At 44.7% G+C, this 25,476-nt stretch overlaps 1 protein-coding gene across 3 annotated transcripts in view; it reads right to left on the reverse strand.

Annotated features, from left to right (window-relative positions):
* Nucleotides 1–16,858: 16,858 nt before the first annotated feature.
* The window catches only part of GUK1 (guanylate kinase 1), a 345,694-nt gene continuing 337,076 nt past the window's right edge, over nucleotides 16,859–25,476 (reverse strand). For 2 of the 3 annotated variants that reach the window (XM_069647072.1, XM_069647071.1), the window contains exon 8: nucleotides 17,501–17,690. In XM_069647072.1, coding sequence (XP_069503173.1) covers nucleotides 17,652–17,690 — 39 coding nt within the window. In that variant the 3' untranslated portion in view covers nucleotides 17,501–17,651. Of the gene's footprint in view, nucleotides 17,691–25,476 lie in introns of all 3 variants that reach the window. The other variant, XM_069647070.1, reaches the window with a different exon arrangement.

The raw sequence follows: 25,476 nt of genomic DNA on the forward strand, positions 1-25,476 counted from the left end.
TCAGACCTCTGACCTGGTGGGCAGAGGTTCCAAAGGCCAGCCTAGTTTTCTTGGAACAGGGCAACCTTCTGGACAAGCCAAACCATTCAAGGTAGCATTGGCGGCAGTCAAGACTAGGTCTCAGGAGGGGTAAGGGTGACTGAAAGAACTCAATGAGCACACAGAGTAAAGGACACTAACAAATTACTCCCAGTCAGGTGTGTGTATATATATATATATATATATATATAAAATAAAAAAAAATTACATTTATGCAAGGCCTTTGAACTCAAACACAAAGCAAATATAAACAGTAACAATACAACACTAGTACAACACAAATACAATACCAAGTGGCCTAAAGGGTTAAAAGCACAGAATGGGTCCACAACCTAAAAGGAAAGGGACGCAAGCAGTGCAAATAGAGTTTAGGCAGTTCTTTATCGATCAATTCCTAACTGAGAGGCAGTCCAGTCCCTACGAATAATGGAGGCTAGTGCTCAAATGTACTTTCAAATGCTGGTACTGTCATGATCTCTGCTTCCAAAAGGTCAGGGTTTTCCCAACTCCCTTGGAAGCAGATCCATAACCCAGGTTCCGAGTGCCAACCAGTCCCGATTGGGACCTTTTGGACCCAGTCCTGGCGCCAGTGGCACCAGGCTCATAAATATGCCCAGTCCCAGCGCTGGAAGCACCGGGCTCATAATGCTTGGGTGGACTTACCTGCAGCAGACCATGCTGCTTACTTGCCTGCCAGTTGAGCCTCTGATCCTCTTCTGTTTGGAACTACTTTTCCTGTTGGGTGGGGCAGTAGCCACTCCCTAGATTCAGAACACTGGAACTCTTCTGGAAAGCAGGAACTCTTTTCTTACCTAGGCGTGGCTGTGGAAGGAGACACCTAAGCACTACAAGAGGCTATTTAAACCACACCCGATGGATGAATCTTGCTTTGCGTTATTCTGCATCCTCAGCAGCAGAACGCTCATCGTGTCTTCTGCATCTGATCCTGGGCCTAAGGAAAAAGGCTTACCATTCTGAATCCAGTCTTCAGCAACACCTATAAAGACAAGAAAGAACAGGTTAGCATTACGGTCTTCAGTGACAGCTCTTCACTTACCTGGTCCATCGGCTGTCACCAACGCCTCGCGCTGCATTCCGGCATCTGAAAGACAAAGGCTTACCTACTCTTTGTGCGCTCCGGAGGTCTTCACACTGCATTCCGGCATCTGAAAGACAAAAGCTTACCAACTCTTCGCACGCTCCGGAGGCCTTGGGCGCTGCATCCCGCATCTGAAAGACAAAACAAGGTGCGTTTAAAGACATTGGGGAACTTTAATACTCACGTGCCATTACTCCTTTCCACATCTAACCCAGTGGGTATTCCGGCACCCTGCAGCCGCCCCGAACTTGTACCTGCAAAATAAAAAGACAGTTAGAGCGCATCGTGAAGCAGACAACAAGCGCTTACTTACGTGCTTCCAGGCGCTTCTATTCATCACACGGGCTCCATCTTCAACTCACTTCAGCCCGCCATCCGCCATCGCCGGAACCCTGCAAAACAAGAGACATCATTACTAAAGACTTTAAAGACATTAGAATTACTCGAAACTTACCGTTCGTGCAGTAAATGACGGACAGCAGTCCTCTGAAGTCAAGAGGCCTGCTCCCCTTATCCAGTGAAGAAACTGGTTACAGCACCCTGCCTCGAGGCAGATGGAGGGCACGGCGTTCACTTACCTAAGGTGAGAGCGTTAACCTTTGGGGTTCTACAGGAGAAGAGAAAGGGAAGAAGAGAGAGACATTCAATAACCCAGTTCATTAATCCCACATTTTCTATCTGCAGACATCTTACCCTTCGAGCCAGACATACAGTGCACAGAGGTCCAGCCCAAAGAGCCAGCCGTGTGTTACACATCACCTTTGAAGATACGGTATACGCCCAGTCAAGACCGGCGCCTCTACGGGAATCAGGTGAGCGTTACAGAACGCAAAGCCTACCACAAAACTCCCGTCCAGGCGCTATGGAAACCTCGGATACCGACCAGCTAGCCCAGTTACTTGGGGAACTAAGGGCAGAAGTGCATGCAGCCCGTCAGGAAACGAACGCTCTAAGAAGGGAACTGATTATTTCCAAGGAGCGAACAGATGATCTCGCTAGACAATTGCTACAGTCACAAGCCGGACAGACCCCGTTACCCGCATCTGGAGGAAATCTTCCTTCTACATCCTCTATGAATCCAGTGCAGATCAACCTACCTGGGAATGTACCTCTGGCTCCGCCCGAACGATTTTCTGGTGACCCAAAGAGGTTTGCAGTATTTATCAATCAGTGCCGGTTGCATTTCTTATGCCGGCCAGCAGCCTTTCCAACTGATCAAGCTAAAGTAGCTTTCGTGCTTTCGTACCTTAGTGGCATGCGGCAGACTGGTCGATCCCTCTAGTAAATCAAGATGATCCGGTCCTCCATGATGTTCATGCTTTTCAGCTCAGTATGGAAAAACTGTTCGCAAGACATTCACAGGGGCAGGCCTTGGACAATGAGCTTCTTTCGTTGCGACAAGGTAATCAAGACCTTTTGGCTTATATTGCGTCTTTCAACAGACTGATAGTGGAAACTCACTGGCCTGAGGACAAAAGGATTACGCTGTTTTATAGAGGTCTACGCGGAGAGCTCAAAGATGTGTTAGCCCAAGTAGTGAATCCCCCACAAGATTGTTCGGACTATATAGACTTAGTCGTTCAAATAGATCACAGACTGCAGAACAGGAAGGCCGATCGTTCCAAGTTTGATGCTCGAGTATTTTCCAAACCGCCAACTCCTTCCAAAGGAGTAGACTCCGGGGAACCCATGCAAAAAGGGGTTCTGAAAGGTCCTCTAACACAAAAGGAGCGGGAAAGGAGAAAACAGTTGCAATTATGCCTCTATTGCGGAAACTCAGGGCACTTTCTTCGAGACTGTCCGGTGAAACCTGCCAAGAAGGCAGTAGGAGCTGCAGTTACCAAAGTTACAAACTCTGAGCAGGGAAACGACCTCGCCCGACAAGAATAGAGGTCCTCTTGCCGAGCGTGAAAACCAGTTCCGTGACCTCGCATTTCGTGATACCTATGGTCCTCATTAGCCCTGATAATCCGGATCGATTACATGCAATTGAAGCTTACGTCGACAGCGGTGCCATCGGCAATTATGTGGATCATGAAATGGTTTTGAGGATGAATCTAACTCTTTGTCCCAAGGCTGTAAAGGACGTCATTACTACGGTGGATGGTACGGAGATAGCCTCCGGGCCAGTAACGCATACCACTCAAGAGGTGACGCTAGTAAGTCAAGATGGACACCATGAGAAGATCGTGTTCGATGTGATCAAGGCCCCTCAGTTTCAGATTATTCTAGGAATACCTTGGTTAGAGAAACACAATCCTCTGATCGATTGGCGAGCAAGAACGGTCCAGTTTCCAGAATGTGTCTCTACTTGTCACCCTCCACCTGGTGTTGCACTGGCAGCAATTTCTTCAGAGACTCCCGAATACCTAGAATACCAAGATGTTTTCCGGAAGGAGCAGGCTAACTCTCTACCTCCTCATAGGTCTTATGACTGCCAGATAGACCTGATACCTGGATCTACTCCTCCTTGTAGTAGAATTTATGCCCTCACCGAGCCTGAGAACGTTCACCTTCGACAATACCTGGATCAATACCTGACAAATGGGTTTATTCGTCCTTCCAAGTCCCCTGCTTCTTCAGCTTTGTTCTTCGTTCCAAAAAAGGAAGGAGACCTTAGAACTTGTATAGATTATCGCTCCCTGAACCAGATCACCGTTAAGAATAGATATCCGTCACCTTTGATCCCTGAACTCCTGGACCAAGTCAGAAAAGCATGCATATATACAAAGCTGGATCTTAGAGGAGCTTACCACTTGGTACAAGTAAAAGAGGGCGATGAATGGAAGACGGCCTTCCGCACCAAGTATGGGCTATTTGAATATCAGGTCATGCCCTTCGGACTTTGCAATGCCCCGGCCGACTTTCAATATTTTATGAACGATGTCCTCAGAGAGCTCATAGATGTGTGTGTTGTTGTTTACATTGACGACATCCTCGTTTATTCTTCATCGGAATCTGAACATCGGAAACACGTGAAAATGGTCCTCGAAAGATTGCGTCAACATAAACTTTTCGCTAAGTTGGAAAAATGTGTTTTCAACGTGACTGAAGTTGAATTCTTGGGATTCATATTATCACCTGGCGGAGTGCGTATGGATTCAAAGAAAGTCGATGCAGTTCTCAAATGGCCATCACCATCCTCCGTAAAAGGTGTGCAAAGCATGTTAGGCTTCGCTAACTTTTACCGCAGGTTTATCCCCGAATTCTCTCGAATAGTCCAGCCCATCACTGCTTTGTTAAAGAAAAACAAACGTTTTGAATGGTCTACCGAGGCGGAACAAGCTTTCCAGGATTTGAAGACTAAATTTATCTCTGCACCAATCTTAAAACACCCTCGCCCCGAACTCCCCTACATCGTGGAAACTGATGCTTCAAGCCTTGCCATGGGGGCAGTTCTATCACAAAAGGACCCGGTAACCAATCAGTTGCATCCCGTGGCATTTTGGTCCCGCAAATTCTCGCCTCCTGAAATCAATTACACGATTACTGACAAGGAACTTCTGGCTATCAAGTCTGCCTTTAAGGCTTGGCGGCATCATCTGCTGGGGGCCCGACACACCGTTACTTTGATTACGGATCACCGAAACCTGCAATATTTGAAAACCGCAAAAGCCCAATCCTCTAGACAACTCTGTTGGGCATTATTCTTTGCCGAGTTTGACTTCATAATTACCTATCGACCTGGTACAAAGAACGGTAAAGCTGATGCCCTTTCTCGGATGGGAGTGGAAGAACACTTGATCAACCCTAAACCTGTACCAATCATTCCCGAACAAAGAATTCTGGGTGTAATCGCCACAGAATCCATAGAGGAAGTTAAGGATAAAGCCAGGCAACTTGTAACTCCAGCAGACATACAGAATTGGCATCTGCAGGGAAAGGACTTTGCAGTAAAGGACAACTTATTGTATTTCCAAGAACGATTATATCTACCCAGCACAGATTTACAGAAAAAAGTAATCTCTTGTTATCACGATTCTTTAATGGAAGGACATCCCGGTATGGCCAAGACCTCAGAAAAGATCAAGCGCTACTTCTGGTGGCCGTCTTGGAAAAAAGATATCAGAGACTTTATAATGTCCTGTGGAGTATGCGCCCAAAACAAGAGTCAAAAGGAAAGACCAGCAGGCCTCTTACGCCCTATTGACATCCCACCTCGCCCTTGGCATACGCTTTCTATGGACTTCATCACCGATCTACCTCCATGCTCCGGATACAATACGATTCTAGTAATCGTGGACTTATTCTCCAAGATGGCGCATTTCATTCCGCTCAAAGGCTTGCCAACAGCAGCAACTCTGGCCCGAGAATTTCTCGAAAACATCGTCCGACTGCACGGTTTTCCTTCGGTTTTAATTTCGGATCGAGGTAGTCAATTTATTTCTCATTTTTGGCGAAGTTGCTGTTGGTCGGCTCAAATTGATGTGAGACTATCGACCAGTCACCACCCTCAGACCGCGGACAAACCGAGAGGACCAATCAAACTCTGGAACAGTATTTACGCTGCATGCTGCAACAAACTGAAAAAACTTGGAAAGACATCCTTTGGATAACCGAATATGCCTACAATAACTCTGTCCATTCGGGAACTGGGAAAACCCCGTTTTTTCTTTTGTACGGCAGTCACCCTCGAACCTCGGAGTTGGATCCCCTCCAAGATCTTGAAACATCAGCAGTAGACTACCGGCATTCTACAATCACCCAAGCCTTTAAGGAAGCTGTTTCTCACCTTCAAAGGGCTAAAGAACAATACAAGAAAGGAGCAGATCAACATCGGAAGGAAGCCCCTCAATATCAAGTAGATCAAGTCTGGTTATCCACCAAATATCTACCTCTAAAAGGGCCACGCACATTCAACCCAAGATACCTTGGTCCGTATTCCATCACTACCATAGTAAACCCAGTAGCGGTCAAGTTGGACTTGCCCCCGCACATGAAGATACATCCGGTCTTCCACGTCTCTCTATTAAAACCCGTGCAACCTCAAACCCGACTAACTAAATCTCCAAAACCTATCCTAGTTGATGGAGAACTCGAGTTTGAAGTCAAAAGCATTCTGGACTCCAAGATCTACAAATCTAAACTATTTTACCTAATTGACTGGAAAGGCTACGGCCCCCAAGAGAGATCCTGGGAACCTGCTGAATATGTCCACGCTCCTCGCCTAATCAAAAGATTTCACCGAACATTTCCTGACAAGCCAAAACCCCCGGAGAAGCCCGGTTTGGGAGGGGCCTTGAGGGGAGGGGGGGGTACTGTCATGATCTCTGCTTCCAAAAGGTCAGGGTTTTCCCAACTCCCTTGGAAGCAGATCCATAACCCAGGTTCCGAGTGCCAACCAGTCCCGATTGGGACCTTTTGGACCCAGTCCTGGCGCCAGTGGCACCAGGCTCATAAATATGCCCAGTCCCAGCGCTGGAAGCACCGGGCTCATAATGCTTGGGTGGACTTACCTGCAGCAGACCATGCTGCTTAATTGCCTGCCAGTTGAGCCTCTGATCCTCTTCTGTTTGGAACTACTTTTCCTGTTGGGTGGGGCAGTAGCCACTCCCTAGATTCAGAACACTGGAACTCTTCTGGAAAGCAGGAACTCTTTTCTTACCTAGGCGTGGCTGTGGAAGGAGACATCTAAGCACTACAGGAGGCTATTTAAACCACACCCGATGGATGAATCTTGCTTTGCGTTATTCTGCATCCTCAGCAGCAGAACGCTCATCGTGTCTTCTGCATCTGATCCTGGGCCTAAGGAAAAAGGCTTACCATTCTGAATCCAGTCTTCAGCAACACCTATAAAGACAAGAAAGAACAGGTTAGCATTATGGTCTTCAGTGATAGCTCTTCACTTACCTGGTCCATCGGCTGTCACCAACGCCTCGTGCTGCATTCCGGCATCTGAAAGACAAAGGCTTACCTACTCTTCGTGCGCTCCGGAGGTCTTCACACTGCATTCCGGCATCTGAAAGACAAAAGCTTACCAACTCTTTGCACGCTCCGGAGGCCTTCGGCGCTGCATCCCGCATCTGAAAGACAAAACAAGGTGCATTTAAAGACATTGGGGAACTTTAATACTCACGTGCCATTACTCCTTTCCACATCTAACCCAGTGGGTATTCCGGCACCCTGCAGCTGCCCCGAACTTGTACCTGCAAAATAAAAAGACAGTTAGAGCGCATCGTGAAGCAGGCAACAAGCGCTTACTTACGTGCTTCCAGGCGCTTCTATTCATCACACGGGCTCCATCTTCAACTCACTTCAGCCCGCCATCCGCCATCGCCGGAACCCTGCAAAACAAGAGATATCATTACTAAAGACTTTAAAGACATTAGAATTACTCGAAACTTACCATTCGTGCAGTAAACGACGGACAGCAGTCCTCTGAAGTCAAGAGGCCTGCTCCCCTTATCCAGTGAAGAAACTGGTTACAGCACCCTGCCTCGAGGCAGATGGAGGGCATGGCGTTCACTTACCTAAGGTGAGAGCGTTAACCTTTTGGGTTCTACAGGAGAAGAGAAAGGGAAGAAGAGAGAGACATTCAATAACCCAGTTCATTAATCCCACATTTTCTATCTGCAGACATCTTACCCTTCGAGCCAGACATACAGTGCACAGAGGTCCAGCCCAAAGAGCCAGCCGTGTGTTACACATCACCTTTGAAGATACGGTATACGCCCAGTCAAGACCGGCGCCTCTACGGGAATCAGGTGAGCGTTACAGGTACACGCGATGGTGCAGAAGGGTGAAAATGGGGTCTCTTACAGGGGCTGAAGCAACTCAGGAAGGCGGGTGAGGCGATGAAGATTAAGTTCCAACTATTCGTGGAGGGTCTCCTCAAGAGGGCAGAACAGGTTCCAGGAGTTGGAAATGAGACAGTAGCCCAGACTACCTGTGGAAAGGTGAGTGGCCCTCAGGGGACACTTGTGCGTAAAAATTGATGGATGTGCTACGGGCCACCGGTAAGGGTTGCAAGTACTCACTGACCCCCGGCGCACTCCGGACCAAACTTTGGCAGTCGAGTCAACTTCAGTTGCAGGTTCAAATGCAGCAGTTGTGCGGCTCTGCGGCTTTCAGTGGTGAAGATACAGCAGTGATTCCCTGGTGGGACATTGGCGTTTTTTCCGCTGCTGGTGAAGGGATCAAGCCAGTTTCACTGCAGCAGGCTTCAAGGCACAGAGGGGCACAGCAGAAAGGCACCTGCAAAGTTTTTCACCAAAGCTGGGCAACATGGTAACCGCGTTTACTCTGGTTCAGGCGCTCTCTCGTTATTCTAGACCTGGGAGTGCAAAGTGTACGAAATTCTGTGTGCGAGTGCCGTGAACACAGAGCCTGCAAACTACCAAGTGTCAAATGTCAACTCGAAATAGCAGCGGTTTCAGAACAAACATCCTGCGCAAGCTGGCCAGTTCATTGGATGGCCCAGAAACACTTCTGAAGTTTGCAGGTTAAGATGAAGGTGCCGTGAATAGGTAGTCCAACTATTCAAATGGGTCGAAGCACCTTTGCAGGCCTTCTGGTTCGATCAGGTGCAGAGGGGTCCAGCGGGACAACGGCAGGCTCAGGCTGCCAAACCTTCCAGCGGGTCAACAGCGGTTCCTCGATTCAGCTTCTTAGTTTCAAGATACTTGGATCCTATCCGAGGTTCAGTGAGAACTCAAGAGATCGACTTGGTATCAGTGTTTGGATCCTTCTCTTATCAGAATCTCCTTCGCGCCAATACGAAGAGGACGTAAGGGGAAATCTGCTCACATACAGGCACACCAGACATGGACCAATCACAGACCACAGTGGTCCGAGTCATTCCCAGCACACCAGACTCTCTAGCACCCAGGATGTGTATTGGAACTAGACAGTCCAGCCAACATCCTGGAGGGGCACACACAAGGCATGTAGAGCCCGCAAAAGCTTGGCGTTTCGCAGGAAAATGCATGACCAAATAAGGACTGACCCGGGTCTGCTCGACCTGGGAGGAGGCAGAGGGGCAAGATGGCCCAAGGACAGGACAAAGAACCTTGTGGCATGGCCATTTTAGAGCCAGGCAACCTTCCTGTGCCAACCGCGGTAAACACAGTTTGAATTGCAATAAAGGGTTAAAAATAACCGAAAGGATAAGCTTCCACCAGCTCTGTCCAAGGCACATCTGCACTTCTCCTAAAAAAATCCTCTGAGGGAGTCTAGGGCATTTAGAAATGAAACAAAGACCCAAGCGCACTGTACTGTAAGGTACATTGTTCACTTGTAACATGTTGCAGAAAAGTTGCAACATTAGAAAGGACTAAGGGAAACAAGGTCTCCCAGTACTGACTGTCTTTAAGGGCATGTCAGTTTCCCCATAATAAAAGTGAGCGAAAGCCCAGTGGAGTGCATCTGAAGGCTGTGCTCCACTAGCAAAGTCAGACTATGGTATTTAAACAGCAGCAAAAGGTTGCAGGGGAGACACAACTGGAGGGAAAATTACACATACATGGGAAACTTTCCTAACAGATGTAGCTTTAAATGCACTTGTGTGTGTACTGTTTTCAATCTACATGCATATGCAACTTTTCAATCTCTTTATGTATGCCCAACTTTAATGTCTGCATCTGCATGTGGTTTTCAGCATATTTTCAGGCTGATGATATATTATTCCCCTGTAACATGTACAATGTTTAAACCAAAAAAAAAATAAAGCATTTCCTTCCACCTTACGCCGGAATCTGTTTATGCATTTAAACACAAGGCCATTCATGGGTTTGCCCTTCACACTATTATAAAAAAGAATTCACTCCTTATGCTCAAGTTTTGTTTTTCGCAAACATCTAAATCAACAGCTATGGCCTGCTCCGGGGCTACATAAAGCACAATTATCAACCAAGGTGATAGCTTTCTGCAAGGATACTGTGATCCAGAGTGACTCCGTACCGGCTTAAAACTCACCCTATACTTTAAATACATCTTTTACATAGGCTATTCTACATTAAAGTGTCACCAAAATAAATTCAGTTTCAAATTTCATTTTTCAATACAAAGTAGATTGGGCCTTAAAGAAACTGCATCTCACTTTGTGTTCAATGTAGATGGGGAACGCATGGCATTGAGATATTCACTCATGTTGCGGTTTCCAAATTCCATTCCACTCAGTGCCCAGACATTTTGGGGGTTAAATGGAGTTTTTAATGGACCTTTAAGATGCAACTTCTGATTTTGGAGAGCCAGCAGGGGCCATTTGAAAATCAGTCTCAAAACACAGACTGGTCTTCTCTCTTATGGGCTTGTCTAGCTGCATGGGGTCATGCCTACCAACGATACCAGCTCCCCAGCTCCAGCTGGTTCCTCAAGGTTATTCTCCACATATACATACACATCTCATTCCTTATTAATTTAATGTCTTGCATGTATGGAATAGATATATCTGTATGCCCCACATCTGCCTTGCGGCAGAGATGTGGTTTTCCCAGCCACATGATCAGCAAGGGTGGGAGATCAAACTGCTTCTATTGTAGAAAAGGCTCATTTGTTTATAATGCTCCAATTTCTGATTTCAATATGCTAAATAAAATGAATAATTCCATATTCTGCAAATCAGTGCGCACAATTAGAGATGTTGAATGATTGCGTTAAAAATGTGCGCACTTCTGCATTTTTGCCATTTTTCAGCTATTCAAAACGAGGCACCATATATAATTAACATTCTGATGGATAATACCACGCTAGACAGAGGACCACCAGGGGGGGCTTTGCTACTTAACATAGGGTATTCTCATTTAGAAGTGAAAATAAAACATTGAATACCCGAATGGAAGAGGATACACAGTGTGCACAAATTCTGCACACAACTTAACTGAAGCCATGATAAACGTTTCTGCCAACATTGAAACAAAAGTCAATAACTGATAAATGTCAACACTAAGACCCAAAATGCATTAAATGAAAAACAAATTATGTTTTTCAAGATTATCGTTTCATTTGGTAGAGCAGCAGGTGAGCAAGAGTAATCCTTTAACCTTGGTTTGTGCACAGGATGGCACAGTTGCTGGTAGTCAGTATCAGGAAAGGACTCTATGTAGCGCAAGGGAAGGGTTGGATACTGTACAAGTGGTGGTGGTATGGAGCATGAACAGTTTAATAAACAGAGGAACGAACTCTGGGGATGCAGGGTACTCCATCACTGCCAGAGAAATTTAAAAGCTGGATTGGTTAAAATGATGACCCAAGAGGAGGATTTCTGCTCTGTTTCGGACAATGCAGTAAATCCCATACAAGGGTTTTGATTCTGGTAGATTTGTAAAGATAACCAGATAGGAATCCACCTTTTACAAATTGCAAGCACTGCCCTCTCTAGGCAGGAGTTGGAAGGAGTAAATGTATTCATGTTTGCTCCATTTCCCAGTGTCCAGGGATAATATTGATTTATTAAAACCTTGGAGGCCATTGTGCTGACCAACATAACAAGTGCACAACATTATGCATTTGCCCAAATCAGCAGCAGACCCTCCTCATTCACTGGAACCAAGACAATTTCTACACATAGGCAGCACGCGTACAACAAGGCAGCTGCACAGGGACATGAAATGGCTCGACAAAAACATAAATCTGTTAATAATTGATGGTTATCATAGTAATAAAGGAAATGATTTGACAGAGCAAGAAATAAAAGAAAAAACTACGGAGTGTCCAACTTTATTGAGGACTCACTTCATTGACATTGAAAAACTACACAAATAAAAACAAAATTGCTTTAAAGTCATCTTCGCCTCAATAGTTCAGATAGCTTTTCCCAGGCGAAAAAACATGAAAGAACAAAGTTGCCCAAAGATTTAAAAACAATAATTGTATACTTTGTAGACCTTACTGTGATACAAATTGCTACTGTGTTGTGTTGCATAGTTTCATAAAAACAGGGGCCTGACCACATGAACGCATGATTGGGGAGCAGCAGGCTACCAAGATTAAGCAAATGGCCAGTTTTGAGGTATGACTGGAGACATTTAGCTCGCTTGCTGAAATTTGTACAGGGGCCTCAGGGCCTAATTCACAGAAGCGTTTTATAATGGCAAAATACCGCAGTAAAACACTCGGTGAATTAGGCCCTTAGTATCAATCAGCATGTCTGTAATGGGTGGTGAAAGCTTTTCTAGTGTTGGCCATTTTGAAGAGGTTAATACAACTGTTAAAGTTTGGGGGATTGTTCTCAAAAGGAAGCTTTTATGAACTTTATTTCCATGGTGCTTACTGCAATGATGGCTATTGCACGTATGTGCTACATTATAGTGTGGTTAAATAATATGAAAATTAGACTCCAAATCTATAATCATCTGCTCCACAGTGCAGATTGCCTTTTTTAGCCAACTTATATAAAAGAAAAGCAGTATTTTTCTTGCTGCCATCTTGGCATTGTAGGAAATGCCTTAGGTTTTTGTTGGTCTCCTGTTTCAACAATGTAAATCACTTGTGGTAATTTACTTTGTTGAACACTTCAAATTTGGTACATGTATTTGAGGGTTAAGGGGTAAAAACACAGGGCTTAGGGTATGGGTGGTCCCCCCCTACCCCCCAAAATTAAAAAAGTAAAATAAATTTGAAGTGATTACAACAAAGTAAATTACCATGAAGTAATTTACTTTGTTTCAATAACGTAGAACTGTTCCAGTTTACTTGTGTCGGCTGTGCGATGAGGCATCCACTTGTCCCCCATTCCCCTTGTGCGAGACAACTTTGGGATAAGGCATGTAACAATACATAATAGTGAATGAGTCGCTGCATTGTATTATCGAGGAACATTCTGCTCTGTGCCCTTGCATTGTCAACTTTCAGCTGAGGCATTAAATGTAAACGTACATTATAGTGAATTACTCTATGCATTATAGTCCAAGGGGACATTTTCAATAACAGATCAGGGTTTTGTTTTTAGAACAGTGTCACTGTTTCCCTAAAATTCTACAAAGTTGGTATGGGGGGAGCAGAAGGGGGGGGTTGTGCATTATCGCTATTGCGGTTCATTTCAAAAGGAGAACACATGGTATATGCAGCACTATTTCAGAAAGAAAAGCAAAGTAAGGGTGACCAAGTTGGTTTTCACACCACTATCGACCCACTCAACTCTGTCCACTCACCCCTTTGATAAATTGTCACGTAGGCTGAATTACAATTTATAGGGTGGAAGCTGAATTGTCCAATATAAATAGCAGGGCTTCATGGGGTGCATACATGAGACTTGGCCGATTTCGGTAACATGCATGATAGGTGCTGCTCAGAGAAATTAAAACACGAGTCTGCAAAGTAAACAAAGAGCTTGGCAATCTATCAGAAATTATAAAGTGGAAGCATTACAAATGATCTACAATGGGAAAACTACATTAATAAGAATTGGCAAAACCAATAGGTCCGACAATGCAAATGGAGAGCATAAAACATGCTGTCCTGTAGGTAGTGTTAAACAGAGAACATTTAGCATACATTCACAAAGCCAGACCTTTTTGATTTTAATGAGGTTTGTGAATATATTAATATTTTGTTATTTATGTTTGTTATGTGAAAGGTTCTTTGTGAACTAAGATACATTATTTAAAAAAGCAAGACCTTTTCGCTTCAAACAAGTTTGTTTTGAGAGAATACTTTTTCAACTTTGAAGGAGCAAGGAAAGTAGGCTCACATCCAGACAGTTTGCTCAGATACCATACACTTACAGTACAGTTTGTATGATCATAGCTGATGCAACTACATAGAGCAGACACAAGTATAAGTAGTAATGGAGTACAATGTGTCAAATACTGTTTTGATGTATTTGCATATTATTGAGTAATTTTCTATAGTTCCTATTTTGTTATATGATTGTTATCTCTGTCTTTGTTTCTTTTATGGTAATGTTGTATGAATTGTGAAAGGTTTAATTGCACAAACCATACCACAAATAACAAAATAAAATAATTAAAAACAATGTCTTGGGACTGGTGTCAATTGTTTGGGCACCCAGAAAAGCAGTGTTTGGCTACTTGGATGCCTTTATGCACCAAAACTAAAAGCCAGGTGGTCCACTGGAAACATCCCCTCCGCGTTCAGTGCATCCATGCATTCGATTCTACACACGACAGAGGATCTCCAAAAAGAACTCCAATTGTTTCGGAAAAGAACAAAGAGCAGTTTTGAAAGGATGAAGCATAAAACATTTTGCACGGTTTACTTTAGGGACAACAGTTTTCTTCTAGAAGAAAAGACAACAGGAAGGGGCCCTGTGTGACTCTAGGACATGGGCCTACATCCTTAGGATATCCAGAGTTTTGACTCCTTGCCTAGAAAGCATAGTCATTGTGAGGTATCATGTGAGTTGCAGTCCAAAACATCTGTAGAGCCACAGGTTGCAGACCTATGCTCTAGATGCTGGCCCATAAAACTAATCTGCATAGTAAAAATAAAAGAAATCACTGTTGCATAAGTGCTTGGCTTTTGCATTTAAACAATCTGATTTTAGTCTGACATTTTCCCTTGACATTTCTTGCATTTATTTGTAAATGCAAGGCTTCTTTTGGTTGGATTGACCACTTTTTTTGTACACTGGCTTAGTGGAACAACATGCCTGGATTTAGCAGTAGTACAACACATTCTCCCTGTACATAGGAGTCCCTTCTAGGATGAGACTGTATAGTTCAACGACACTGGTGCAAGTCAGTGTTCATATTTGGGCTCACTTGTGGCTAAAGCAGTGGCTGTATTATGGTAGCACTGCTCTCCATAGATTACGTTTATGAGCCCCAATTCTACACCATGCACATTTCATGCAGAACTGTTTCCTCTACGAATATTACAAAACAGAATGAGAAATACATTGCAATTCTGTCCAACAGATACAATACATTGGAGGAGGAAAAACCTTAACAGATCTTGGAATGTGACACTGTGATGAAGTGTTTGTGTGCATGTGCATAATTATATACTCTTTTCCATATATACAGCATTTTTCCAAAATAACTATTTTACACATCATGCAGGAATGTTAGAATTTCAAAAGCTTCTGTTCATGAAGCTTGCCTTAAGCAAAAGATGTTCTGACCAGTCTCAAAAAATAAGGAAGATAAAAATGCTTTTGGGGGCGGTTGAGAATGTGCTGTCAAGCAAGTGTTCTCATGCCTGGTTTGGATGGGAGCATAGATGTATGCATACATGGACAATTACAGCAGGAACACTCAGTGCCAAACCATAGCCCTGCATTGGTGGAGGGCATGGAAGATTCTTGGTCTTTTGGCTAGATTGCTGTAGCTGGTTTCCAGCATGGCTGGCAAAATACGATGGCCTGTTATAAATGGATCGTCACAGAAGAAAATTCCTTTCAGCCATGTGAAACAGTTCAACAACTGATTATTGCTTGGATAAAGCCAAATTCACTGCAGACTATCGGCCATTGAACCATAAACATGGACTGAGGTGGACAGCTCTCAAAAACGTCCCGATCTCAAAAGCCCAGCGCCTGTGGGAGGTTAGGAAGGAGGAGCAGTCAAACAGAACTCAGACAATTTGTTTAATTAACTGTCAGATTGAAGGTGGCATTCTTCGTAGACCAAACATGATGGCAGGCAATCTGCCATTCTTGGCAGATTAAGTCACTACCAGTTTTCTCAATAGGAAAAAGCAAGATCTTCCAGATTGGTACATTTGTCCTGAAGATGTGAAACCATTCTCTGTACCTAGGATATAACGTTTTCAGTTTAAAATAAATTGTGCTTTCCATAGGCCAACTCGCTTCTTGGAGCTTTCACTCAATTCGCACAAGCAGACTCAATAGCTTCTAGAAGAAATTTGGTTTCCAAAAATCCCTCGATTATTCCGTCCGGCTTCCTTCCTAGACTTAACAACTGTCTTCACAGGGTTGCATAGCTCCTTTTATTAAGGACTGTGGCTTGTCAAAGAAGATACATCTGAGAACTAAAATAATACTGAGAATTGCAAAGCAATTTTCTAGTTGCAAGGGAGACCAAAGGAGAAAAATGGCCTGGTGAGCTAAAGCAGAATGTAAAGCAGACTATAAAGATGTATGGCACACATTCCACAAAGTGCCAGTTGCGGGGTGGGGATGGGGTTGCGACAATGGCAATTGCGACATATGTGCTGCTTATAGGGAGAATCTGGGGCTACCGTATGCTTTCACTGCCATCTACTATTGGCATATCATAGTACTGCCCTTTAACTGCATGATCACTTCTTCATTCCCAACTCTCATGTGAGGTGTGGAACCAATATGGTTCAGCAGACCTGCGGCAATATAGTGATTGTAGGACGCCCAATGCAACTTTTAACAGGCCTATGAAATCAATCACACACACTCTCAATCTCTCTCAATCTCAGATTAATCAAACAATACTCTCAAGAGGACTTTGGGTCACCAGAAAACCAGGTTCTTATGCTTTGTTTTCATTCGAACAAACGAATGAATCCACAGGGGTGTAATCTTGGCAAATTCCATTTGAACAAATTGAGGGGAAGCACTTCATACCAATGATGAGGAAAGAGCAAGACTGGAAAATATGTGTCCTGGTGACACAGCAGGGGCTGCAATCTGCGGCTCTCCAGAGGTTTTAAATTGACTCCCATTGACAATGCTGGCTAGGGCTGAAGGGAGATAAATTCCCAAACCTATGGCGAGTCAAAGGTTGCAGAACCCTATGATATAAAATCATCTGATCACCCAAACACATGCATGGGTAAAAACAGTAGTAGGTTGAATTATCTCTTCATGTCTGGGTGACAAGGTGGTTTAAAGGCAAAAAAGATCCAGGTTTAATTAATGACATTACCAAGGATACACAATGCACATTAAGATGGCCAATGCATTGCATATTAAACGATAAGGTGACTGGACCAGAACAGAGTCTGAAACACATACACATACATTTAAAAACTGGTCTTTAACTATAGTGCTGCCGCAAAAGAAAAGCAAAGTGTAGATGGATGCAGATATACACAAATAACAATCTATAGCTTCAACGTCCTTCCTACATCTCTAACATAATTGGCGGAATATGTAATCTTTGAATAAAAAATTAGACAGACTTTACACACAATCCCAGGAATTTGAGAGAAACACCATGACAATAGCAAATCATATAATTTTAAAAAAATGGCCTAGGATACCGATCTGCTACACCTGCCAAAAGAAGGAAAATTGAAAACAGAAAGTTAAACATTACAATTTACGCGTTTGATTCCTTAGGTCAACCCTCTGAAAGCGCTATAGATAAAAAGAAAAACCACAAAATGTGGTCAGTAAATCGCTCACTTACAAATGTTTGTTAAAAAATAAATATATACAAAAAATGATTTTGCTAGGACAGTCCCATGCTGTCAGTTTGGTTGCTTGTAAAAAACAAAGGAAAAGTAGCCGTGTAATCCTACGAACACAACAAACGTTCCAAAATGAGAAGATTCATAGGTACATGGTCTTTGTTCAATGCAGGGGTCTTGAAAGATGGCAGCCGTGGTCACCAGGAATGTCTCTTATAATTAAACATGGTGTTGAACGGAAGTATTGGTGAGCAGATAGATCAGGTCATGATGATTTTGTGAATTCCTGAGCCCGCTGAATTTCCTGAAAATCAGAAAAACAAACGCTTGAAAACAAGACAATAGCCTAGATCACAAAAGCATGTCCAAAGCTCTACTGATACAAGATTCTATTCCTTTTTGAACATCTTTTGTTGTATTGTTGCCTAGCGAATTGATTCAAGCAATACTCTGAGATCCAAACACTGCTAGGGTAGGAATTGGCGAATTAACCATTTGGGGAAAAAGGTTCCTTTTTAAAAAAGGTTAAACCATTTATATCAACTACACAAGCCTTTACGTTCGGTCATAGGTTACCTAAACACAGCTCTACATAAGATGTACGCCTGCCTAGTCGTAACCCAAATTCACGCCACCACTTGATACAACGAAGCAAAATAGAGAGTAACAGTGAAGGGATAAAAGTCTTAAATTGGGACTTGAAGCCAGTCCTTTTTCGGCTGCTTGTTGAACTCACTGGTTGGTGACAGGAGCCCATTAAAATAGCAACCAGGGTTCAGTGAAACTAAACAACTAGGCTGTATCGAAACAAGTGTGCACCATATATCCGGTAGGATGTATAGATGGGTGCCTGGGATGCACACCAAATCCATATTCTGAGTGTTTGCCTGGAAGGAATCTAAGGAACACTAGAATGTGGCAAATGATGTAATAACTACCAGCCTGCACGAGTACAGGGACAACCCGTTTTTTGTTTTTTAACTGGACATCGATGATCAATGTCCAGTAAAAAGAAATACCATACCTGCCCCCGAGCACCTTGCATACACACAACCCCAGCGTCATATGTACACAACTGATTATCTGTGCATGTGAGGCACTGGAGGGCAATGGGGGAAGGAACACCATTTATTAATGGGAATCTGATAGATGCACAGTAAAAATGTACCATGGCTGGGTCCCCCCAGCACACAATGTGTGCCTGTGAGGAGCTCAGGGCCCTCAGGGGGCGGGCATGGCAGTTTTAACTGGGCATCCATACCCAGTAAAAGAAAATGGCATGTCTGTACCTTGGGACCCCAGCTCCTAGCGCCTTGCAATCACACAATCGCATACATCATTAATGTGATTATATCTGAGTGCAAGGCGCTGGTGCACCATGGAGCAGGCTTGGCATTTTTTACTGGGAATTGTTGATGAAGTAGGCATGGCAAGTATTATATAGCTAGACTGGCATTTTAATACAGCCAGTCTAGCCATTTCTTATTGTGGTATGACTTGGGCAGTTTTGATAAAGCAAACATGATCAGTGGAATTGTTCTTTTTGTGGCATGAAATTTTGTTTTGGACTTCTTTGATAAAGGAGGAAGGACAAGTGTTATTGGCCTTTTGTATGTACCCAGTCTAGCCATGTCTTACTGAGGCATGACATTTTCTTCAAGTTTATTCGGATTTGCATATAGAAACAATCCATAAAACCATTGCGATGTACAACAAATATATAACAAGGTCACAATAAAAACATACCATCATAAAACCACAGCAAAAACAACAAACAGGAAAAATTACGAGGTCAATTAATTTATCAATGTATAAAAACTCATTGTCAGGGCAGTATGTCAAGCCGTTGTTTCCTATGACAAAGTGCTATTGTTAGGTACGAGAGTAACGACCAGATCACTTGTGGTGAATTTGTCCATAACAGGTAAGTTAGAGCTGGCCTGTATTGCACAATGCCCATTTCCCCCATTAGTAGTCGTTTTCTCGCCTGTGCATACGCAGGGCAAAAGAGAATCAAGTGTGCCAGGTCCTCCTATGGAGCTTTGCAAATTGGACACGATCGGTCTGCACCGGTCCCGGCCCATGCTGCCACCACAGCCTTTAGGCGGATGCAGTTAAACCTTGCCCTAGATACGAGGGCACGGTCCTTCGGGGATTCCACCCATAGAAAATAGCGCTGATCACCCAGGAACACGATTGTCATCAGCCCGCAAATCTTTGGCTTCACGATTTCTATGCTTTCTCTGTCCAGATACGCAGCCTCAAAGACAAGCAGTGCATCGATTAATTTCTCCCCTGGAGAGCCTGCTACTGGGTGGATACAGATGTGTACAGTTGATCCCTTCCCTCAACTGTTTCCTGATGTAGGACAACCACAGGACCTTGTCTCCCTGGTCCTCATCTATCAGAAAGGTGATCAATTTGTGGGAAGTGATGCCCTATAATTAACCCATAGTCTAAACCAGTGCAATATCGCCTGCAAGGAAATCTTGTCGCTAATTGATGTGCAACTCAGTCCCCCAAGTACCCTGAAATTCGGAGCAGACGTTGGGCATCTCAGCAAGTTCTTCAGAAATTGGTACTCCAGGGTCTGTGCCGCATTAACATTGGCGTGGCCCCACAACTCCATCCCAAATTTAGCAACCAAAGCCGCCTTTCCCTTGTGCAACTGTAGCAAAGGGACTATTGGTTCTGCTTTAAACATGGCCCTAGAGAGCCCACCCAAAGCCTGCTTGAACTGCAGGACCTGTTTGTTGTTTACGTGGGCCATAGTGCCCATGTTAGCTGAGACTCTGATACCTAGATAGTCAAAATGGTCAATCCTGGGAAGAACACTATTCCTACAATAAATGGCCCTCAAACTGATCTTCATCTCCCCTTTCAGCAGGACATCACTGCTGACTTTGCTGCGTTTACCACCAGATCCAGGCCCTCCATGAAGACGACATTCCAAGATGAGGGCCTGCAAAGCCCTTGGGGTACGGGCCATCAATACGAGTCATCCGCATACACCAGGACTGGTAGGGGCCGGCCATCTAACATTGGGACGTCAGGAGAGGACTTTAATAGGTGCTTGTGGAGACCATTTATATATAAGCTGAAGTGTAGGGGTGCCACCACACATCCCTGGCTCACCCCCAGTTCGACTTTAAAGAAGCTGTGCAACGCCCGTTGACACCATTCCTCACATGCTTGCGTGGTGCCATGTAGCCTCGCCAGAAGGTTCACCAGTGCTCCGGGCATTTCATGGACCCGAACATATCCCACAACTTGGCACAGTTGACTTTGTCAAATGCTGTGCTCAGGTCCATGAATGCCAGATGGGCTCCTTCAGATAAAGTGAATGTGCCAGTACTAAATAGAGATTATTTGCCTGTTCTGCTGTTCCCAGCCCTGGCCTAAACACTAATTGAACCTCGGAGAGAACACCACTACTCGCAACCTATGGCGCAACCCAAAATTTAAAAAATGGAGTCCTAGAGTTAAATGAGTTTGAACGAAGCAGGGGAAGCCTCGGATCCCTTCTTGTAAATGGGCTGAATTACAGCCATGGACCATGAAGGTGGGATAGAAAAAAACCCCTGCACATATGACGTTGAACCCTTGGATGAGCACTGGTTCCCAGAGATCTGGCTCCATAACAAATTGGTCTGCAAGGAAGTTATCCAAATGCAGAGCTCTGTTGCATTGCTAGCAGCAAACAGCCTTCTTTATTTCATCCACTGAGAACACAATACTATCCTAAGTGCCGGTCTCATCACTGCGTTCCGGGCTACCCCTATCTGCTTGTCCATCTCCCTCAGCCCTGCTCCCCACACTTTAGAGTGAAGAGAAATGGTACAACCAGGCCTGGTCTGTGACATTATTAATCAGGGTGCCCATGTTAAAATAGTGATAGGGACCCTTCTGGACTATCGCCAAAAAATTATTTAGAGTCGTTGTCCCTTGCGGCTACCAACTAGCCGCCCCACGCTTCTTCCTCTTTCTAGTAGCCAAGACTTTCTTATAGTTTGATCTGGCACTTATGATGGTGGTTTTGGTGAACCCGGTACTACCCAAAGCATGTAGTAAGTGCTTCCTGGCTCTGGTACAATCAGAGTTGAAATGGCAACCCCCCTCTCTTTCCTCCTTGTTTGGCTGGAGCACAAGAAAAAACCTGGGAGAGCCGAGTCAGCACACTTCCAAACTCCTTCAGTGTGCCTTCACTCTCCAGGTTCACAGACAGCAAGTTATCAAGTTTATTAGTTCGTCCTTCCTGTCCTCCTTCCATTTAAGCCTGTGCCGAGAGGTATCAAGAGATGCCTCCAGCGGATATGCTTTGCTAAGCATGTCCACCTCTACAGCTGACTTAATCCGGAGTTTGATGGGAAAATGAGCACTACAAATATCAGCCAATATCTCAAACCCTGTTATGAGTCCCCAGTGCACTACCGGGACACACAAATCTATTGTGGAGCTACCAGTTGTTGAGGAACAAGTTACTCTACCGGGGATGTCCCCAACCAGCGGCCCATTTGTAGACCGTAGTCCCCACTCATAAAAGGTAATGCCAAAGGCGCAAGCCTTCCACAAAGAGCCTGGTATCCATCATAATGGACAAAGGTATCCCTGCCACTGCATCCCCTGTATTGTCGTATAGGTTATCTACCGGCCCACCCCCCAGTTTCGCGTTTAAATCGCCTCCAAGTATCCAACACACATTACCCATGGGGAAACTTACAGAAAGTTCCTCCAGCACAAGTGCCAGAACACCCAAACAATGTTTCTCGTGTTTGTGGGGACTGTTATACAAATCACTACTAAAGGGTCCACCTGGCACGATCTACGGATTTTGACCACCAATACAAATGGCACCCGAGTTGCCAAAATGACCTGCACACTCACCAAGTGCGTTTTAACCAAAAAGCACAGCCCACCATAGCTTCTTGCTCTTATTTCTCTACGCCACCCGCTGGTATGAGACAAAGCCATCAACATAGATTTCATCCCGGGATGATGTTTCTTGGAGTAACACAATATTTATCTTGCGGAATAACCTCTGACTCTGTGCACGCAAGTCTAGTTCTTATGCCAGCACATTCCATGTCAATAATGACATGGCATCTCCCCCCCCATCCATAGACTCTACACTGGGGAGGCCCCGAGCAGCAATACCACCTCTTGCGGGCACACCAGGGGAATGGCATCATTCGATATCCATATCAGTGAGACAGGCAAATTGGTTTTGAGACAATATTGGTCAGGTACTCTGCCAACCAGGCCATTCACCCCCTCTCGATGCGAAGCACACCACATGGGGATTGAGCCACTTGGGGCGGATCTAACAAGGGCCCATGGGCCTATTTAAGTGGACACGGCTCATACCCATAGATGCTGTCCCTTCCTTCTCCCCATCTTGAGGGTAGAAGTTTAACACCAACCAAGCCCTGCAAATGTGACTGGAGTGACCAGATTGGACTCAGCCAAGTACTTGGCCACCTGTGCATTATTTTTAAAGTTACCACCACACAGTCACCGGCTATTGACTTAGCCTTAGGGGCCCACGCATGGGGTCCTAAGGGCCATTAAAATCATACGAAGGTCTATGGACTCTCCCTCTACATGAGAGTTAACCCACTGGTCTGATTTCTTGATCAGGGTTCCACAGGCTTCAGTACACCCTGATCCCACAGTTGGTACATTTAATATTACACCCACTAGCGGTAAAGCTTCCAGAGGCAACTGCAGGGGATATCGCCTTGTGTCTACCTTGTCCTGTTCCTGCACAGGGGCTCTTCTGATTATAACTTGTTCTCCACCTTGGGTACTTCGGGATTTCGAACACAGGGGTAGTTGGCTGGGAGCGTTCCAACATCTGACAGAGCATGTGTTGGCTGGGAGGATGGCCTGAAGGGCGATGCATTTCCATGGGAACCACAAGTCCTTGGCCCGTGCTCTGTTCCCCATTTATTCCAGCATTTATTACCGGGGCTACTCCCTGATCAACCCCCCTCCCAGATGGGTTACAGGTCAGACTTTGCTTAACCCGATTGCCCAGCGCCTCAACCTCTTTTTTTAGTGACCTTAACTGGTCGCCGAGGATCGTCAAGGTATTCATGATAGCCGTTTTAAAAGTCATCAGGAAATTCATGACCGCTAACATTAGATCATCGTTTGAGCCCTCAACAACCCACCCTCCTGGGGTACTTTTTGTATTGGGCATCTTACGAAAGCAAGCATAAGTGTTATTATGTAGCTCAACTGACATTTTTGTGCAGCCTGTTTGGACAGGTTTTACTACTTTGGCATGCATTTGGTATGCCAACTGGAGCATGTTCTTGCGTGGGGATACTGCCATATATTGGCAGAAAAAATATGAAAATGTTTTCTTATAGTATCATTACTGTCATTATAATCAAAGCAACCAGGAGTATGTCCTTATATGGGAATACTAGGGTATAATGGTGCAGTCAGCATGAAAATGTATGGGCACAGCCAGTATGAAAATATTTTATACTGGCACATTGTGGGAAAAGGCATCATGAAAATGTGTTGGAGAAACGCTCCTGTGCACGGTTGGTGACACATCTATTGGATGTTTTTCAGGTGTTACCCTAAAAAACAAATTGCCAACTGTTTGACTTTTTACACAATTTTTCAAAAAAAGCACACTCTAAAATGCACCATTTCAATCCATTATTTAAAATAAATTCTTGGGGGACAACCCTCCCACCCCCATCCACCTGATCCCTCCTTGATTGGTGCGGCTCCCATGCTACGCTCAGTTGCTGTGACATACCTGGGACAAATATTTAGGTCCCACCAGTAAAAAAAAAAAAAATCTCCAGCTGTTACTGGAACCAGGAGTACCACCAACACTGGTATTGTTACGCTACATGTACCTTCTCCAGGTCACCATGCTCCAACAGGGAAAGATTCTCCTGTAGAAGGAGAGGATCTGGTTCCCCAAGGGATTGCTCATTCGGGGGACAATCTGGGGGCTTTGCAGAAATGCGAGACAGTACCTTTGGGGCACTGTCTGTGGTGCCCATGCATATGAATTAATGAGATGCCATTCTTGCAGATGCTGGCCAACCTGCCTCCCATTGGGATTCTGTGAGCAAAGTGCTCAGAGAGGTTTTGGGGCAGAGGGAAATGAGGATGATGCCTGAGCAGTTGTTCCTCCATGGCCTCTGGAGGCACGTGTGAACCTCCTTTGTCCTTGCTTCTGGGTAGCTTGTCCACGTCCCCTTTGGCCAAAAGAGGATTCATACTGAAAGGAACGCCCTCTCCAAGCATGTGAAGGCGGCTGTTGCGGATGACAAATAGCTACCCCCAAGGACTTGGCTGCAGCCTTTGAAGCTTGTAGCTTTCTAGGCTGTCTGCCTTTGGTCCAAAAAGGTTAGATGCGTTAACAGGCAGATCCAGGAACCTTGATTGGACTTTAGGGGGCAAACACAGACTTGCGTATCCAAGCAAATCTTCTGATCACTGCACTAGAGCCCTTACACCCACAACGCAGTCTGACGCACCTAGGCCTGACTGAACGGACTGGCAAGAGGCCTCCTTGCCATCATTCATTAGATTATTGAATCCATCTCCTTTCCCCCCTTCAGGAATTATATTTGACGCTGGAGAAAGATGTGTATTTTGCCAGAGCACAAGATGAATAAATGGCTTTTAATTCCATGATTCGATACTCTCTTTGCAGGTGCATCATAACCCTTATTCCCATCCGGGGGGATAGTCGGATAAGCTGCTGCCGCTGAAGTGGAAGTTGCCCTGGCACCACCAAACTCTGGTGTAAAGTGCCTGGAAAGAAAGTCAGGGTCCACAGAAGGTGGGTTTTTTTATTTACTGCTGTATGGGCAGCACAGGCTCCTTAGGAGGGACTCTATCCAAGGTGAAACATCTGGAGATGGTTAGCATAAAAGCAAGGATTAGGATGAATGGTTTAAGATTCTACCACAGGTTCGGTGGGTGCATGCTCGATAAATCTTTAGAGGGGTACACGAGCAAAGTTGCGAGTGTGTTATTGTATGACAAATGAAATAAAGTACACTTATCACTCACGTTCGCCTTAATAGTTTGACATGTTCGCAAAAATCATT

This window comes from Ambystoma mexicanum, chromosome 2q (assembly GCF_040938575.1).
Source record: "Ambystoma mexicanum isolate Mex_15411 chromosome 2q, UKY_AmexF1_1, whole genome shotgun sequence".
NCBI classification, from domain to species: domain Eukaryota; kingdom Metazoa; phylum Chordata; class Amphibia; order Caudata; family Ambystomatidae; genus Ambystoma; species Ambystoma mexicanum.